Here is an 18109-nt window from a genome sequence, read left to right on the forward strand (position 1 = left end):
CAGAGACTCTTCTGGGGTGAGCATCAGAAGCCCTATTTTATAGCTACATTAACGGAGGCTCAGGAGTGAAGTGACTTGTCCAAGGTGGCACAGTCAGTGAGCAGCAGAGCTGGGATGAGTCTCCAGCTCCACCTGTCTCCTTCCTCTCCTCTTTCCCAGGCAAGCCTTTTCCATCTGTGGCCTCAGTTTCCCCCTCTGTACAGTGGTGAGAGGGGGCCCTCAGGGCTCTGAGTTGAATGCAAAGCTGGAGTTCCCAGAAAGCCTCTCCTTATGAAGGTCCCTGAGTTTGATTTTTAAAAACTGGGGGAGATAGGAAGGCATCCAGTGTGAGCCAAGATCTGTAGAGCTGGAACCTTGGCTTCAAGAGGGGAAAGGGCATTAGCATCTGCTGAGCACCCAAGGAACACAGAGTGCTAGGCATTAATCCCATTTCACAGTTCAGGAAACCGAGGCTCAGCATAGCCAAGTGACCCATCCAAAGTCACATCCATGGCAGAGCTGGGACTTACAACAGCCTTTTCTGTTCCTTTGGGGATGCTCATGACTGCATGGCCCCTATGCTTTTTAGACCCTCCCTCTTCTCCTTTCCTAATGCAAACTGCCCAGAGCAGTCAGACCATTTGTTGTGCACTCACTGTGTGCCAGGCAGTACGCAACATCTCATGTATAGTACCTCATCGAAGCCTCACAACAGTTCTATTCCCTCCACTTTACAGGTAAGAAAACAGAGACTTACAGAAATCAAGTTACTTGCACACCAATCATAGGCTGCTAGGTAGAAAAGCCAGGTTTCGAATTAAGGCTTTCTTGCAGGAAAACTTCAAGCACCAGATGAGGGATGGATGTGACCATCTTTAATGTCCCTCCATTCTTGTAACTTTATGGGAAATTGCTCTGGAGGGCAGTGTCTGGGCAACGTCACACAGTGTTGGAGCAGAGACTGTAGATGGCCACTAGGGCAAAGCCTCTGTACTAGGGAGCAGACTCAACTCCTCTGCCTCCAAGGCCAGGCCAGGTGCCAAAGAGCATGTGGTCCCCAAGACACTCAGCCATACCAGGAGCACTGTTATAAATGGGGTGACATGTGCTGGGAGAGCAGGACACACGGAGAAAAGGGGTGCCGAGGAGGGGACACTGGACTGGGTTGTGCGGGATGGTTAGGAGTTTGCTGGGTTGGGAAAGGCATTCCAGGCAGAGGTATCAGCAAAAGCCAAGGCCCAGAGGAGGGACTTCAGTAAGGGTTGTTAACGAGGGCATATCTGGATGCAAACTAGATGGCTGCCTTTGCTCAAAAAGGTTTTCCTCCCGACCCCCACCCCTAGAATGAGATGAGGCTCAGGCCCCTGTTTCCAAAGTGGGTGGGCTTGACCTGGTTGGGGCAGCTTGGCCTCTATGGGCTCATGTACAGCAGGCTCCTCCAGGGCAAGGGGTTTAAAACCATATTCAATTTTGCAGCCTTTTAATCTTACCAGAAACCCCAGCCTCCAGAAACGGAGACTGTTTTCAGGTGACTTATTTATTTTTAAAAAGGTAAAATGTCTTATTCTTCATCCCATGAGTGTTCTCTCCTCTCATATAGGACAAAAGACCCATCATGTCAGCAGGGCAGGGACCTGCAGGCTCTCAAGATCATGGGGCGCTGGCTTGGGGAAAGTAGTTAAATGCAGATGTCTATCTGCTTCCCTGCTCCATCAGGGCTCCACAGGGCCAGGCTGGCTTTGATTCCCTTCTGTGACCCCACGGCCCACCAGGGCCTGGCACACAGGAGGCGCTCGGTGTCAGCTTGCCCAATAAGTTTCAGATCTGGGTATTCTCTCGACATTTGCAAGCAGACTGATGATTCTCTGCCTGGGAGGTGGCTTGGGGTCATGGCTAGCACACAGTCCTTGGAGTCAGGCTGAGACCTGGGTTCAAATTTGACCCCATGATGCACTTGGGGCCTGAACTTGGGCATGAACTGGACTATCCTTTCCCCATCTGTAAAGTGGGGATAATTTCAGTCCCCAGGAATGTTCTGAGTGCTGAGATCACACATGTGTGGAAGCCCTCAATACTGAAAAACACCCAATGAGTATTTCAATAACGTTCCTGTCCCCCTTGACTGACTCAAGGCTCAAATCCTCAGCTCCTGGCTTCCCTCCCTCCCTCCACCATCCAGCAATAAGATGGCAAGATTCAAGGGCAGAATCCTTCCCGCGGCGCTAGAAGTCTCACATCACATCATCTTTGTCTCCGGACCCCCGACTCCTGGCACACAGGAGAGGCTGCTGCCCCTCCAGTGAGGCAAGTGTCTCAAGGGGAGGATGAGGGTCACTTTCCCACAGTCTAACTTCCCCAACTTTTGGTTACCGGCCCCTTCAGGAACCCCCCGCCCACTGAAGCTGCCCCATTTGCTGTGCCATCCTAGACCCCCATCCTCTCAGGACCTGTCTTCCCCATGCCCTCTCCCTACGTGATGAGGATGGACTGGTAAAGCCACCAGCTCAGACATCTCGAACTCCCAGATAATTCCCTGGGATGAGCCTGAGATGTTGAGATGAGTCAGGGGTGTCAGCTGGCCTGGGAATGTGCCCAACCCACCAGGCTGGTCTCAGGACATGGGGGCCGGAAGGAGCAGATGCCCTGGGACCCCACACACTGTGATGTGAGATGCACAGAGGACTCGACTCTGCTGAATAGAGAAGCTGGGCAAAGGCGGGTGGTAGAGGGCAGTGTGGCCTGTGGAATGGTCCAGGCAGCTGTGCCTGGTGATACAGGGCAGGCCATTGCGTCTCTGAATGTCAGTTTCTTCTTCTGTAAAATGGGCATGGTAATCCCTGGCTGGAGAGAGACTGTCTCAGAATATATCAGGTCTCTTCTCCCTCAGGACTTCCCATAAGATGCTATCCCGGACCCCCTGTCAAGCCTCTCTCTGAGGTATATCCCTGGTCCCAGGTCCAGTGGCACCTAGGAAAGACTGGGCAGGGTGAGGGATGGGGACCAATGGTCAGTGCGGCTGCAGCTGCCAGAGGGACCCGGGCAGGATGTTAAGTCCAGCCTCAAGGCTCCAGCTGTGCATCAGAACTTGGAGGGCAGGGACTAGAGCCTCCTCCCCGTGCCTCTGCCCTGGCTCTCCCTTCTTACCCCGAATAGCCACTGTCTGGCACTGAGCAGGGGCTCTGCATCGCTGGCAGACACCTGACCACAAGGCCACCAGCACATGTGATAGCTCTGCCCACCTCACCAACAGCAGAGGCTGCAGCAGTTAGCTGACCTCAAGTCCAGGTTCCACTCCTGACAGGTTCTTTTGAGCCTCAGGTTCCTCATTTGTAAACTAGCTGTCAAAGATCCTGTCCTAACTCCTAGGGCTAATGTATGAATCCCCTAAGACCATCAGTGTGAAGAGTGTGATTGGGGAAGATGAGAATTAACTAAGCAGTTCCCTATGTCATCTCTTTTAATCCTAATAACGACAGTCCTAAAAGGTAGGTACTATTATCACCCCGTTTTACAGTTGAGTATGCTATGGTTCAGAAAGGTTAAGTCACCTGCCTGAGGTCACACAGCTGGTAAGTGGCAGGGCCCGAGGTCGGTGTGACTCCAGACTTGGGCTTTCACCTGCCTTTTACACCTTCATGCTGAGCTCACAGCTTTGGTCAAGCTCTTCACAAAAGTCAGGGGTTGTTGTCATGATTATTTCATAAAACCCAAGGTTAGAAGAAGTTTTCCTCTTTCTCCTCTGCCTGTCTTTTTCTCGATGTGGACAAATGTAAACTCAGAGTCTGCTAATTTCTGCGGTCTCAGACAATCAGAATTCCAACCGTCTGAGAGAGCCAACCTAAGAAAGCAAGAAAGTAATCTTTTCAAAGTTAACGTCTTCGAGGCGTCGCGTCAGTATTTGGGTTGGACGTAACCTTGCTATCGTAACACAGATGAAACCCCAAATATAATAAGGCTAAGACAACCCCGACAACGTAAGAAACATAACAGGATATTGCAAAGAGATTAGGGAGCTTCCGCTGGACGGCGTGGAAGGGCTGTGGAAAGGGCAGGGTGGGGGGCGGGCGGTGCACCCTGTGGGCCAGTGAGGCGAGTCCTGGGTCCCCGGCTGAGCCTGAGGATGAACGGCCTGGACAGAGGGGAGCTGGGCTCCTCCAGGCACCTCTAGGCCCGCCGGGTGCGGAAGCAGAGGCTCCACAGGCTAAATGTGAACCAGCTGCGAGGATGGGAGTGTTACAGTTGGACGGGGCGGGGAAGGCTTACCTCATGAAAGAACTGTGGAAACGGCTGCTGGAAAGATAATAAAAGGATTAACTGCTATTTTAGTGGGCCATTTACTCTGCAATCAAAGTGTCTCATCTATTTCCTGTTCTCCAGAGGCTCCGGGTCCAAAATTCCTTTGTCTATTACAGCACATGGTAGCAGAGGCCTGTCATGAGAAATTAATAATTTTACAGGGAAGGGAGATTGTATTTATCTGGGGTGCGGGTTAGGGCCCGCCCCTTCCCCTGGGTTACCTACTGCACCAGCCTTGCAGGAAGGGGGAGCACCCCCACTGCGGACAAGGCGGAGCTCAGAGCTCTCTGCTACCATCTCCAGAGGATGGCACCCGGCAGGGCTGGTACCTGGACCCCAGAGAATAATCAGTTTAACAGGAGAAGATATACACAAACAAGAGCATCACGGCTTAGAAAGATGTGAGTTCAACTTCCACTCCAACGGTTACTAGCCGTGTAACCCTGGGCAAGTTATTTTTATCGTTGTTATCAATACTATTATTACTATCATGATTATTAGCCTCTATTATTATTGTTGTTATGGTCTGTCTCTAACTAGCTGTGTGGCCTGGGGTAAATTATGCCGTCTCTCTGAGCCTCAGTTTCCTCATCTGTAAAATGGGGACTAATAGTATCTGCCCCATAGGGTTGTTGTGAGGACCACATGGAGTATGAGGACAATGGGCTTAGAATAGCCCCCGCATACGGTCAGCACTCAGGAGCTGCTTGCTGGTGTTATTACCATAATCCTAACCCCCTAAGAGGCAAGATGAAGTGTTCTCACAGCAGCAGGTGGAAGGCCAGCTGGACCCTACTGACCCCCAATGTGGGGTCTGTTTCTTCGTCTATAAAAACCCTTGGTTTTACAGGACTCTTGTAAAGATTAAACGCAGCCATGGGTAAGTACAGACATGGCTTGAACATCACCTCCTGTATGAAGCCCTTTTAGATCTCTCCTCCCTGGGCCGATGCAAACTCCATCCCAGACCCTGTCACTCATCTCCACACCCATCTCCCACGCATCTCTGACTGTGAGCGCCCTCAGGCAAAGATCTTGGCAGGTCCAGGTCTGTCTCCAGAGCCAGGTGTCAGCCAGTGTTCTGTGGAATCTGCTGAACAAAAAGAGATTCTGGCAGGCTGGCCCCGGAGAAGAAGCCCTACAGAGAGGTCCTGAGACTGCTCTGAGTGATCTGAGCCTCTGTGACCCGCTCACTGGGCGTCAATTTCCCAACGTGGAAAATGGACAGGGAAGGCCTAGATCATCTCCAAGGTCCCTCGTGTCTAACAGAAACTCCTGGATGCCGCGATGCTACACGGGAGCCTGAGTGCGAGAAGGCCACTGACCACGCCACACCAGGGTTCAGGCCGGGCAGCCTCTTCGAGGACCCTGCGTACACCACTGGGATCACCCCAGGAGAGAAGACATGAAGGAGAACTGTAGCCCGGCAGCTGTCAACTGCAGGATTTCAGAGAGAGACAGGACTGTCTGTGGTCCAGGAGCCTTACCCTGCGATGTCCGCTGGGCATCTCCTTCCAGGCAGGGGCGTGCCCTCCCACAAGGCACATGTCACAACACCCCAAAGGAATGGGGGTGTCGCCAGGAATCGGCCCAGCCACCAGTTCTGCCTCCAGCACACTCTCGGTCCAAAGACACACGATACAGTCAGCTTCTCAGCCTGCTCACTCCAGCCCCTCCCCACAACCTCAGCATGCCAACCCTGACCCTCCCTTGTCTGCAAAGTGAATTCCTTCTCATCCTCAAGACCCAGCCTCCTCAAAGCTGAATAAGCTGGTTCAGTGGGTACCCAGCTCACAGCTCCACAAGGAGATGTGCCCCAAGGGCGAACATCTGGTCCCAGGAGGATGGAGTTTATGCCGCTGGTTGCCCCTCCCTGGTCCTGCAAATGCTGCCCTGCACTTTGAGCAGGGACAGAGGTGCACCTCTCCCCAAGCTGCACCCATTCCCAGACTGAGTTCTCCATGAGGCAGGGCCCAGTGACAGCACACAAGTGTTGGAAGAACTCAACTTTGGCTACGACACTGGCCCTGAAGACCAGACACACTGCTTCCTTCCTCTGCCGTACCCAAGCCCCAGAAGCTGGGAAGACGGAGCTGGGCCTTCGTGGCTCCATCAGCCCTTCCAACCCCAGGCAGGCACCTGTCCCGGTGGGCTGGCTGGGCCCTGTGGGTAGGCACAGTGGCCTGGCTAAAGATATCAGGGACTAAGACTAAATTTCTAACCTCTGATACGGATTTCCACCACAGTGAGAGCAGAACATGCAAATGACCACTTAGAAGGGCTGGAGGCCTGGGTGCCTATATTGTGTGTGTGTGTGTGTGTGTGTGTGTGTCTCCCTGGAAAGCTTAGTTTCAACCTCAGCCAGAACACTGCAGGTGCTATCCAGGCCCTTATCTGCTAACCCTTGGCCTTACCCCAAAGCCTACCCTGGGTACCCACAGCTCTCAAGCCAAATGCCTGTGAGCACCCGGTGCTCCCTGGAGGAATCAAGCCTGTGGCTGCTCCAGGAGGCCCCAGAGTCTCCCTGGGAAGGACTCCAGGTGAAGAGCCAGTGCTGGGGGAGAGCGTACTCTCCATGACTCACCTGGCCACCGGCAGGTGTGACACTGAGCCTTTGTATGTAAGAGAGAAGGCTGGCCGAGCTGCTTTGACCTCAGAGCACGTGTGTCACCACCTGAACGAGTGGGTGTGACACCAGGCCATGGAGGGTGGAGGATGGGGTACCTGGCCCTCTGCCAAGGTTCCCAGTGACAGGGCACTGACCACTGTGACCTGTGGCCACATCCCAGCCAGCCCCCAGGGTGAGGAGCCTAGGCAGGGCTCTCCCAGGGCAGTGAGGTGGGTGCTGCTCTGCTGGGGGTGGCGGGGGCACAGCCCGGCGGCCGTGGGAACTCACCATGCACTTGTTGGGCTTCTCGCCCGAGTGCACCCTCATGTGGATGAGCAGCTTGTAGCGGGCATTGAAGGGCTTGTAGCGGCGCACGCACCCCGCCCAGAAGCAGGTGAAGTCCTCGCCCTTGCGCTGGTCGATGTGGCTCTTCTCAATGTGCCGCACCAGCTCCTCCTGCTGCTCGTAGGCTGCACAGCAGTCCACCCAACGGCACGCCTGCCGCCCAGCCACGCCCCTGCCCGCCAGGCCCAGCCCCAGGCCTCCAAGGCCCGGGCCAGGCGGCAGCTGAGACAGGGGGTAGGGGGGTGGCAGGCCCTGCTGGTGAGGCCCGAAGAGCTCTGAGAACTCGTCCGCGGGCTCCTGCTTCAGGAAGCCGGCCTTCCGGCAGGCTTCAAGTTGCAAACTGCCCTCGCGGCTCTCGGTGGACGCAGGGCTGGGCCGGGCCCTCTTGGGAGGGCCCCCCGGGTCTCCCGGCAGAGGGGGGCTCCGGAGTCCATTTACGCAGGTGACCAGAGCTGTCTGGGAGGAGCGGATGATGGAGGTGATGTCGGAAGAGGCGCAGGGCGAGGCGGAGGCTGAGGATGCGGGGGGCAGGCCCAAGAGGCAGCAGCGCTTCAGGCCACCCTCGGGCAGGTGGGCCTCAGGTGGGGGGCCCAGGCTAGAGCTGGGTTCACTGCCCAGAAGGTAGCAGGAAGGTGCGGGGTTGGCGAGGCCTCGGCCCGAGAGGTCCAGGTCTGTGTGCAGGCCCGTGGCTGGCGGGGCCCGGCAGTGGGCAGACAGGGGTGCGCGAGCTTCCGTCATGGCCCGGTAGTCAGGCAGGGACTCCTGCTTGATGTGCTGTGTGGCCGGGAGGCCTCCGTTCACATAGGTGGCCTGGGGCCTGGGCGACCTGGAAGACAGTGTACAGAGGTCATGAGAGGGTGGGCACTCCACAGTGGGGAGGTCCAGGCAAGGGACGGTGGGGAGCCTGAGGACCAAGGGGCGGAGAAGCCAAGAGCAAGAGAGGGAGGCTGAGGGCTGGCAGCAGAAAGACCAGGACTGGTTGCCCGGTCAGCAGGGAAGAATGTGGAGGGAGAAGGGGAGAGAGAGGAAGAGGAGGGGGCTGGGCAGAGGTTCAAGAGACATGAATGTGCCCAGGAGGATGCCAGAAAGGAGCACATTTCATCCTTTTATTAACTCCAGCCCACCCTCTCCAGCCCAAGTGCTATCCGTCCTGCCACTGAGGCCTCCCCGGGTCTGCCCTGTCCCCATCCCGTGATCTTCTAGTGACTTCTGGAGGAAGAAGGCGGAGGATGGCTCTTTGAGGGACACCAGGTCCAGTTTGTTTTAAATTCTGCTTACTTGTCCCTTAAATCGCTCTTAATTCTTGTAATCTTTCTTAATTTCTAAAAATGGGATGTTTTGCCCTAAGCAATCTGTTCTTTCCACTGTGAACGTCAGCGGGTGGGGTTTGAATCACAATCACAGTGAGGGGTCATCCTAGGAAAAACTGAGGAAAAGTTTCTTGGGGGGAATGTGCAGAATTTCAAGGTCATGAATGTACAAAATGAAGCTGGAGGCAGGCAGGCCAGGTGGGGCAGCAAGAGACCTGGGTTAACACCTCTTAACCCTCAGGTCTCAGCCACTCGCAGCTCAGTGAACCTTACTTAGCAACGTGGTCTGGGCCTCTCCCTGTAGCCCAGCTACAGGAGAATGGTTCTCCTGAGGGTGAGGACGGTGATGGGCAGGACCCAGCTGGCCAAGATGCTATCATCATCACACATGTGGTACATGCATTCCTAGAAGGGGCCTTTCCCAAATGTGGGACAAATAAGTGCAGGAAGAGATATCAGGGCCTGCCGGTCATCAGAGGACTCTGGGAAGGGAAGAGACCAGCAAGGTGACAGTGGGCTCAGGGTCCGAGAAGCCCCAGGAGCTGGCTGGGCAGAACAGGAGGCCTGCTTATGTGCCCAAAGTCTGACTAGGATACCCCACATGCCCTCACACCTGTCCCCATCCGAGTCTCAGTCTTCTCACCTGTGAAATAAGGACTAACCCTCCCTACCTCAGAGGGAGGCTGCCAGGATCAAGGGAGGAAACAGATGCCGTGACAGCCCTCTGGGAAGAGGACAGCAGGGTGAATGGTGCAATCAGCACTGCCATCCTGAACACTGCCGTCCTGGGGCTCTTTGCAGCCGGGGGTTGTGGCACCATCACCTGTCCCTCTGCTTCCCAGCATGGCCCTGTAGCCCCAGCCCCTCCCTCTCGGGCTCCCTGCAGCTGTGGCATCCTCCACTCCAGCCCTGAGGTGGAAGGGAGGGGACAGGACAGGGGAGAAGGAAAGTCAGAGCCCGGAGCCCTCCCAGAGCACCGGCTCCAACCCCATCGCTACCAAGAGGGCACAGGGCTCACCGCAGTCACAAGCAGCAAACCAGCAGCAGGGCTGGGACCAGAACCCAGGCTCCCCTTCTCCCTCCCAGGTGTAGAGTTCTCCTGTGTAGACCTAACCTGAAGTGCTCCCTGGATAGGAGGTTGGGGGAGGGGCTCTTCTTCCATTTGGTTCTCAACTACACTTGAACAATTCTCTGCCTCACTCACCAGAGACCTCTCTTCCCTCCCAGGAACTCTGCTGTCCAGAGCATGGTCACCAGGTGGAATCAGAAGGAGCAAATACATACCCCCCCCCCCATCTACAGGGCTGGGGATCCTGGGCCCATCACTGCCAGCAGAAAGCTCTGAGGGGCTTAAAGATTGGATTTGAAGCTGTGACTTTGTGAAGCTTAAAAAAAAATAAGTGCACAGCTGTTCCTTGTGTGGTCATGATCCTGGGCCTGGCAGAGGTGGGCACGGATGGGGAAGGGCAGCCAGGCAAGCATCTGTTTGAAGTAACTGCTTTAAAAACAGTGCCAGCTTAAAGCAACCAACACCAGAAGAGAACAGCTGTGGTGTTCTGTGACTGAAGTTACCCGAATAATCAACAGCAAAACCTCGAATGGCATCCGGCAGGGACGGGGCAGCTCAGGCCTTAGGGTTTCCGGGCTCCGAATGCCAGCTAAGGCAGCCCCTCCCCTTGCCCTCAGTGTCCCTGTGGGGCCGGGCAGTGGTCCTGGTCCTGCTCTGCCACTGAGCCCTGTACACCCCAGGCAAATCCCATCACATCTCTAGAAATTGAGAGTGTGGTCCCTAGAAAAAGTGGACAACTCCAGGCGCTTTCCCAGGGGCCGTCTCATGAATCCTAACAGTGTAACGGTGCATGGTAGCTGAAGGCATGGCCAAGTTCTTCAAGGGAGAGACTACTGTCTGTTTGACACTTTTGAAAACTAAAGCAACTTGCCCAAGCCCTCAGAGGCAGGCAGTGATAGAGCAGGAATGTGAACCTGGATCTGTTTGAATCAGAGGGAGCCGCATGAACGGAGAGACCCCAAACACAAGGCAATCTGGCGGGAGGGAGAAGGCATAGAATCCAACTGGGTATGGGATAGGGGCTGGGGCCCTCTTTTTCCTTAGGAAAATGAGGGAGTTTGGGAGAGCCAGATCAGCAGCAGAGGTGGCAGCAACTCAGACTGATGCTGGCATAGGGTTCTGGGTACAGACTCTCCTGTGCCCTGTCAAATGACATTCAAAACGACAAATGATGTTTCTGATCGTCTCTACCAAAAGAGAGGGAAAAGAAAACAAAAATCCACTTCCTTAGCTTTCACTAGGTTACTGTAGCTTCTGCCATGAGATCGAATTTCCCTGGAGAAACTGGATGCTGCCAGGGGGGCCTCAGTGAACAACCAAGCAGATAAATGCACTTGACTGTCACCAAACAATGCACAGCCCCAAGTCTAAAAGATGCTTGCTGAGCTCCTCATCATGTACTTGTGTCCCCCTAAAATCCACAGGTTGAAGTCCTAAACCCCTTGGTGACTGGATTTAGAGGTAGGGCCTTCAGGGAGGTAATTAAGGTTAAATGAGGTCATAGGGTGGGCCTTGATCCAACCAGACTGGAGTCCTTGTAAGGAGAAAAGACACCAGGGGTGTGCACACCGAGAAAAGACCATGTGAGGACACAGCAAGTGAGAAGGTGGCCATCTGCAAGCCAAGGAGCTCTCAGGAGAAACCAAACCTGCAGACACCTTGATCTTGGACTTCCAACTTCCCCAGCGGTGAGGAAATACATGTCTGTTGTTTAAACCACCCAACCTGAGGTGTTTTGTTATGGCAAAGCATACTAACAAGCAGACGAACACACTCCTGTAAATCAGGAGTCTCACTAAGACCAAAGAAAGCCACAGGGAATCTACATCCTCAAAGAAAAACGGCTCCATGTAGGAAGAAGCATCCTGCTAACTAGTAATATCTCTCACCATGGAGCTCCCACTGGAAAGTAAACTCTGTCGGGGAGATCTCTGCTTCCTTCACCGAGGCACCCACCCCTGATGAATGACTGGTGAAGGAACCAATTGCAAACAGGCAACTGGGCCAGTTTTTAGACTCTGTGATCTGTGAGACAGGCCCCAGGCCAGCAGCCCCAGGCACTGGCTCAGGGCCCTAGGGCTGAGCAGGTGGATACAGAGGCTTGTCTGTGGTTGGCCTCTGCCTGTCTGCAAACCAGAGGGCACAGAGGCATGGCTTGGATCCTGGGAGAAGCCGCAGGAGGCAGAGTTCAGCCCCATATGCAATCTGGCAGAACATCTGTCCAGAGGTGAACATGCACCAGCACTGAATGATGGTTACCTGGCAGAGTTCTATGGGGTGATGGCTTCCTGGGGCAGGAGACGCCTGGGTGGAGGAACCCCTCTCGGCTCCCGGAGCAGTCCAGGGTTCATCACTAAAGCATGCGTGAACCCTGAGCTGGGTCTTCCCTCCCCAACCTCTCCCCTCATCCTCTGAATCTTTTTCTTCTTCTGAAATGACTGATTCTCTGTAAAGTCAGCTCAGCTTCTGCAACAGGGAAACACACCTCAATAAAGCCACTCCTGTCTCTCATGGGTCCTTGCAATGCTGAGGTCCAGAGCCTAGACCAGGCGGCCATCCATGTGCTACTGGGCTCCGGCTGGTCTCTGGCCCTCCTGTGCCTCAGTTTCCCTGTGTGTCCCACGAGCCAGGCAGACCAGGTGAGGTCTGGAGGCCCTAGATCTGCGGCTTCCAGCTACCGTCCACAGAAGGCAGCTGATGCATGGGGTCGGAGCACATACCTGCTGGGGTGGGGGAAATGCAGCAGCCTCTCACAGGCTGAGGGGTGGCCCTGGGGTGGTGGGCTTCCTGCAGGGAGAAACAGGCCCTGGCGGCAGGGGGGGCCAGGGCCTTCAGCAAGGTCCAGGTCCAGTAGACTCTTCTCCGAGCCCGGAGTGCAGTGGCCGTAGCTCCCGTTCACTATGCAGAGAGAGACAGGAAAAGGAGACAAAGTGAGTGGGGATGGCCTGCAGAGGGCAGTCACTGGGGTACCAGGTGGGACAGAGTGCCCTTGAGAAACACTAACTGAACCCTTGCTGCATTCCAGGCACTGGGAACACCTATTAATTCCCATAATCACCAGCAGGATCAATAATAAAATCCCCAGTTCTCAGATGCAGATGCTGAGCTCCAGTGGGTAATTGATCTTTACACAAACACAGAGCACTTACAACATACCAGACACTCTCCGGGTGCAGGAAACATGGTGAGCTAGACACACACTCCTGCCTCTTGGAGCTTACAAGCTATGATCCTGGCGCTCATTTGACAAGATGCAAGGCCATGGCTGGGGCTGGCTGCCCAGCAGGCCAGGCAAGCATCACTAACATCTGTAGGTCAAGGAGGAGGTGCTCACTAAACAGAATGTGTTCTTCTTATCACTGAAGCTGAATCCACATTGTTTTCCAAATTGCATTACCCCATAGAAGCACAGTATACAGTTATTCACGCCTCTGTATCCTCCACGGTTCTTTGACAGCCTAACTATCATATGCCCTGCCGTGCCCCACTCCTGGGAATTTTAGGAAGACAAACTGAGGCAGACATGCCTCAATTAGTCTTGAAATCTATATAAAGCCCTTGAAAGCCCTTAAAAACTATATAAAGTATAACAAAAATGTTAGACATGGTTGTTATAAGCCACTTGCCCTCTCTGGGCCTCAGTTTTCTCGTCTATAGTGTGAGGAGGGTTAATCTGAAGACTATCTTCTCGGGCTTTCTGCCCAGTCACTTGGCAGGGTTATGCTAAGGAGGAAAGGGCTTTGGGGCCTGATGGGCCCAGTGTGAGCCCCTACTGCCCCCAAGCAAGTCTGTGACTCGGACAGGTCCCTTCCAGAGGCTGAGTCCCCCTGTGTCAAATGGGGATAGCCACACCAGTTCTCCAGAGATGCTGTGAGGTGTTGAGAGCTGAGGTGCAGAGCCCTAGCCAAGTGCGGGTCCCTAGTAGGTGGTGCACCTGGAGTGGAAAGTGCTCGTATTGTCAAAGAGCACTTTGAAGAGTATAAAGTGTCTGACAGATGCAATAAAACATTATTAACAGGCCCAAGGACTGTCCAGGGACTGTCAACACTGAGCGAGATAAACCATTAAGATGAGAAAAGAGCTGACACCAGTACACGGTCAGCCCTGAAGCTAAGCAGGATGTGCAGGCCCTGACTCCACTGCCTCACTGGGGCCTCCTGCAGCCCTCATAGGGAGAGATCAGTATTATGCCCATTGTACAGAGGAGACAGCAGAGGCTCAGGAAGGCTAAACTACTCACCCAAGATCACACACAGCTAGTAAGAGTCTGGGCTGGATCTCTGGCTCAGGTCCATCAGACCCAAACCCATGTCTTAATCACTATGTAATAAAAAGTGGCCTCTTAGGAAGACAGAAGTCCAACCTCATCCTCAAGGATCCGGCTCCCCCAACCCTAATTCTAGCTTTACCCCGCCCCCAGGCAGCCCCTTCACAGAAGGTCAGACGCTCAGTGCTTACTCGCCACGTGCCCAAAGCTCCGAACAGGCACTGGGCATTCACCTGCCGAGTACTTTACAGTTTGCAGATGAGAATGCCATGCTCTCAAGGTCCCAGGGCAGGTGACAAGTCTCCAGACAAGTACTTCCTCAGAAGTGGACCTCTGGTCCCCTTCCCAGGCCAAGCACTGGGCCAATGTCCTGCTGTGAGGAACGCTCACTCCTGCTGGTTTGGGCTGCTGCTTGGCCAGCCCCTCACAAGCTTATTTTTTAATAACTTGGTTGTTTTTTAATTAAAAAGAAATCCCTGGTAACAAATGTGAATGGCCTGAGTTAATGAGAGCCGGCTGCCGCTCATTTAACTCCTCCTCTGCAAGGCGGTCTCTGCCTTTTCCAAATTGTTTCTCTTGTGATTTTATTGTCCCATTGAGGCAAACCCTGGGACTGGGCCTGAGAAAACTGTGGATGATTTTATGACTGTTAATAGCATTTGGCGCAAAGAGAGCTTCATCACCACATGGGGCTGTTCTGCCAGGGTCTTTCTTCCAGCGTCTTTGGGTCAGGGACATGGTTCCAAGCTTCTTTCAAGGACCCACGAGGCCCGTTGGGGACCTCTGGCTTACCTACCCCTCCTTCCCACAGGAGGATGTACGGAGAGATGGAAGGCGGGGCCCCAGAAAGGCGCCAGGGAGCCCAGCATGTATCAAGCCCTATTCATCAGCCCTTTCTATTTGATCAACAGGAACATTTGATTCCTTTACATGTCCATCCCTGTGAGGTGGGCTCATTACAGCCACTTTCCAGATGAGAAAAGTTGAAGTTTGGAGAGATTAGGTGCCTTCCACCAGGCTCTGGAGTCTGTAAGACGCGGGGCCACAATTCAGACTCAGATCTCTCACACTTCAGAGCTCAAGTCCTGTCCTGCTGCCTCTCAGCCAAATGCTGAACGACTGGGGACCCCCAAACAGGCATCCCCAACTTTGACTCCAATAAGATCATGTTGGGGAGGCTTCGGGGAAGTCAACGTGCAACCATTACAATGACTGCTAAACTTCAATCTTTGCAACAACTCTGCCAGGTGGTAAGACCACTCCATCTCAGATGAGCCTACGAAGGCTCAGAGAAATTCAGTGCATTACCCAAGGTCAAACAGGGAGTAAGGGGCTCAGCTGGGATGCAAACTCATCACCTCCTGGGGAAGAAACAGTCATTCCCAGACAAACAGTTGGGGACTATTGGCTTCTTTTCCACTGGATACAGTAAGAAGTTTTCCTACAATATATAAACACACAGCTTTGGGAAGGAGTCCCTCAGGTCACAGTTTGGCACTGCTCGGGGATCCAAGCCCGTTCAAGCCTTTGTCTTATGTGACTCTCACAGCACCCTGATGAAAGCATTGCCCTCCCCGCCTCACAGAGGGAAGGACATGAGCACCAGAGTTGGCAAGTGGCCACCCAAGGTCACATGGCAATTGCTGGCATAGCTGAGTCCAAACCCACGTCTCCCCAAACCCATGCTGGACTCTGCTCCAGGCCACCTGCTTTCTCAAAGCCTGGAAATTAAACCAGAGGCTTTGTCCCAGCGGTGCTGTCACCACTGGAAAGATGTGGCTACAGTCACTCTTCAACCCTGGGCCCTCCCACTGCCTTCCTGCCCATTGACATCTTGCCTCTCTGTCCCCAAGGGTATCACAGGACCCACCCTGGCTTACTCTCTATCTCCAGGGAGCAGGGATGGTGTCTTTCTCTGGGAAGGCAGGGGAATGAGAGGGGCATGTCAGCCCCGCTGCCCTGAGGCAGGCTGGGGGGTGCCCTGAAACGGGACTGGCACCCAGCAGCCATGCCTCCCTCTGTGCCACAGGGGGCCACGAGCAGACCCTGGACCTAACTCTCCCCACATACATCAAGCTCCTTTGGAGGCTTGGAGGATGAGAAGGTCCTCTGTTCATTTTTACAGATTGATGAGAAAACCTAGAATGTCAGGGCTGGGACTGAGTGACTATTTCATTCATAGATGAAGAAACTGGGGCTCAGAGAGGGAAAGACTCTGCTTTAATCACACAGCAAATCCATAGCAGAACCTGGACTGGCACCCCCAGGGCTAGGTAAGAGTTCGGTTTAGTTTCCTCTTCAAGCCTCAGTTTTCTCATTTGTAAAATGGTGCTAACACCTACCTCACAAGGTTGTGGTGACAATTAAGTGAAATTACAAACACAAGGCATGTGGCACGGTGCTTATCTCACAGCAAGCACTCGAAAAGTTATGATGATCATAATGATAATTACTTCTTCTATTTATCCTTGAATTCAGGATGGGGCTGGGAGGCAGGGCCTGTATGAGAAGTATTCTATCCCCAAGAAGGTCAGGTCTGGATGACCCTGAGGCCAGGCTCAGGAGGACAAGCCCCCAAGTCTCAGGGGTCACCAAATGCAGAACTGGGCAGCCTGAATGAGGTCATAGCCAGCAAATCCAAAGCAAATGGCTCCAGTTACACGCCACAGAGCTTTGCAAATTACCGTAATGACCTGGCTATAAAGTGGTACCACATATAAGGTGACTCCCCACAGGAATTTTAATTTACACTGAAAACTGCCAAGTCTGCATGAGAGGGACAATGATGCATTCAGCATCTCGGGCCCAGATGCCGCCTCCTTGCTGTCCCAGAAGCAGCCATTGGCTGGGTCTAGGAAGGCCGACATGATGACTGCTCCTCATTCATGGACAAGCAGACTTTTAGTGCTCGCCAGGTGCCAGGCTGGTGACAGGGTACTGCACTTTACAGTCAAAACATTTCATAGCCATCACCTATAAGCTTTGCTACAACCGTCAGAAATTGGCCAGACAGGCTCAGAGGGGGCAAGCAATTTACCCAAGCTCACATGGCAAGTGTAGGGCTCAGAGAGCAAACTTTCTCTGTAACAGGCAAGATAACACATATTTTAAGCTTTGCAGGCCATATATTCTCTGCCACAACTACTCAGCTCTGTTGTTGTAACATGAAAAGCAGCCATAGACAGCATGTAAACAGAAGATTGGGCTGTGTTCTAATAAAACTTTATTGAGAAAAAGAGCTCACTGGCTCTTGGGCTGTAACATGCTGACCCCAATTTAGTGCAGCAGTTAGAGGTGGGCTTTGCAGTTAGAAAGACTTTCCTGCATCTGTAAAACGAGGAGCATTTTATGGGTGTTGATGACATGAAAACCACTGTCGACTCTGACTGCAGGGCCAGCCCCTGGTGGCACCTGATAAATGGAGGTGCTATCAGCCTGGCTCAGGGGTCCCCACAGCCTGGGCTCACCCCCTATCTGGGCATTACCTCCCACTCCCACAGTGCTTTGCTGCTGCACTGTACACACCCCAGCCCTCCAGTCAGGGTGCCTGACACCTCCCAAATCTCTCTGGGCCCTCAGAGCTCAGCAGAAGTGCATCTCCTTCTGGAACGTTCCTTGGTCTCTCCCGCCCTCCCCCAAGCTTCCCCACCTCTGCACACAGCAGCCCCTGCGAATAGCTGCCTGTTAGGGTGCACCTAACCCAGCATCTGACATGTGGTTTCTTTCTTTCTTTCCTTCTTTCTTCCTTTTTTCCTTCCTCCTTCCTTTCTTTCTTCCCTTTCTTCCTTCCTTCCTTCATTTCTTCCTTCCTTTGTTTTCTGTCTCTCTTTCTCTCCCTCCCTCCCCCTCCCTCCCTCCCTCTTTCTTCCTTCCTTCCTTCCTTTCTTTCTTTCTTTCTTCCTTTCTTCCTTTCTTCCTCCCTTCCTCCCTTTCTTTCCTTTCTCTCTCTCCCTCCCTCCCTCCCTCTTCCTTCCTTCCTTCCTTCCTTCCTTTCTTTCTTTCTTTTTCTTTCTTCCTCCCTTCCTCCCTTCCTTCCTTTCTTTCCTTTCTCTCTCTCCCTCCCTCCTTCCCTCTTTCTTTCTCTTTCTTTCTTTCTTTCTTCCTTTCTTCCTCCCTTCCTTCCTTTCTTTCCTTTCTCTCTCCCTCCCTCCCTCTTTCTTTCTTCCTTTCTTCCTCCCTTCCTTCCTTTCTTTCCTTTCTCTCTCCCTCCCTCCCTCTTTCTTTCTTTCTTTCTT

At 53.5% G+C, this 18109-nt stretch overlaps 1 protein-coding gene across 4 annotated transcripts in view; it reads right to left on the reverse strand.

The window, feature by feature from the left end:
* GLIS1 (GLIS family zinc finger 1) overlaps positions 1–18109 on the reverse strand; it is a 227014-nt gene that overhangs the window by 75012 nt on the left and 133893 nt on the right. For all 4 annotated transcript variants that reach the window (XM_067726209.1, XM_067726208.1, XM_067726205.1 and 1 more), the window contains 2 exons: positions 12328–12505; positions 7172–8054 (listed from right to left, as the gene is read on the reverse strand). In XM_067726209.1, coding sequence (XP_067582310.1) covers positions 7172–8054; positions 12328–12505 — 1061 coding nt within the window. The remainder of the gene's footprint in view (positions 1–7171; positions 8055–12327; positions 12506–18109) is intronic.

This window comes from Pseudorca crassidens, chromosome 2, assembly GCF_039906515.1.
Source record: "Pseudorca crassidens isolate mPseCra1 chromosome 2, mPseCra1.hap1, whole genome shotgun sequence".
Classification (NCBI taxonomy): Eukaryota; Metazoa; Chordata; class Mammalia; order Artiodactyla; family Delphinidae; genus Pseudorca; species Pseudorca crassidens.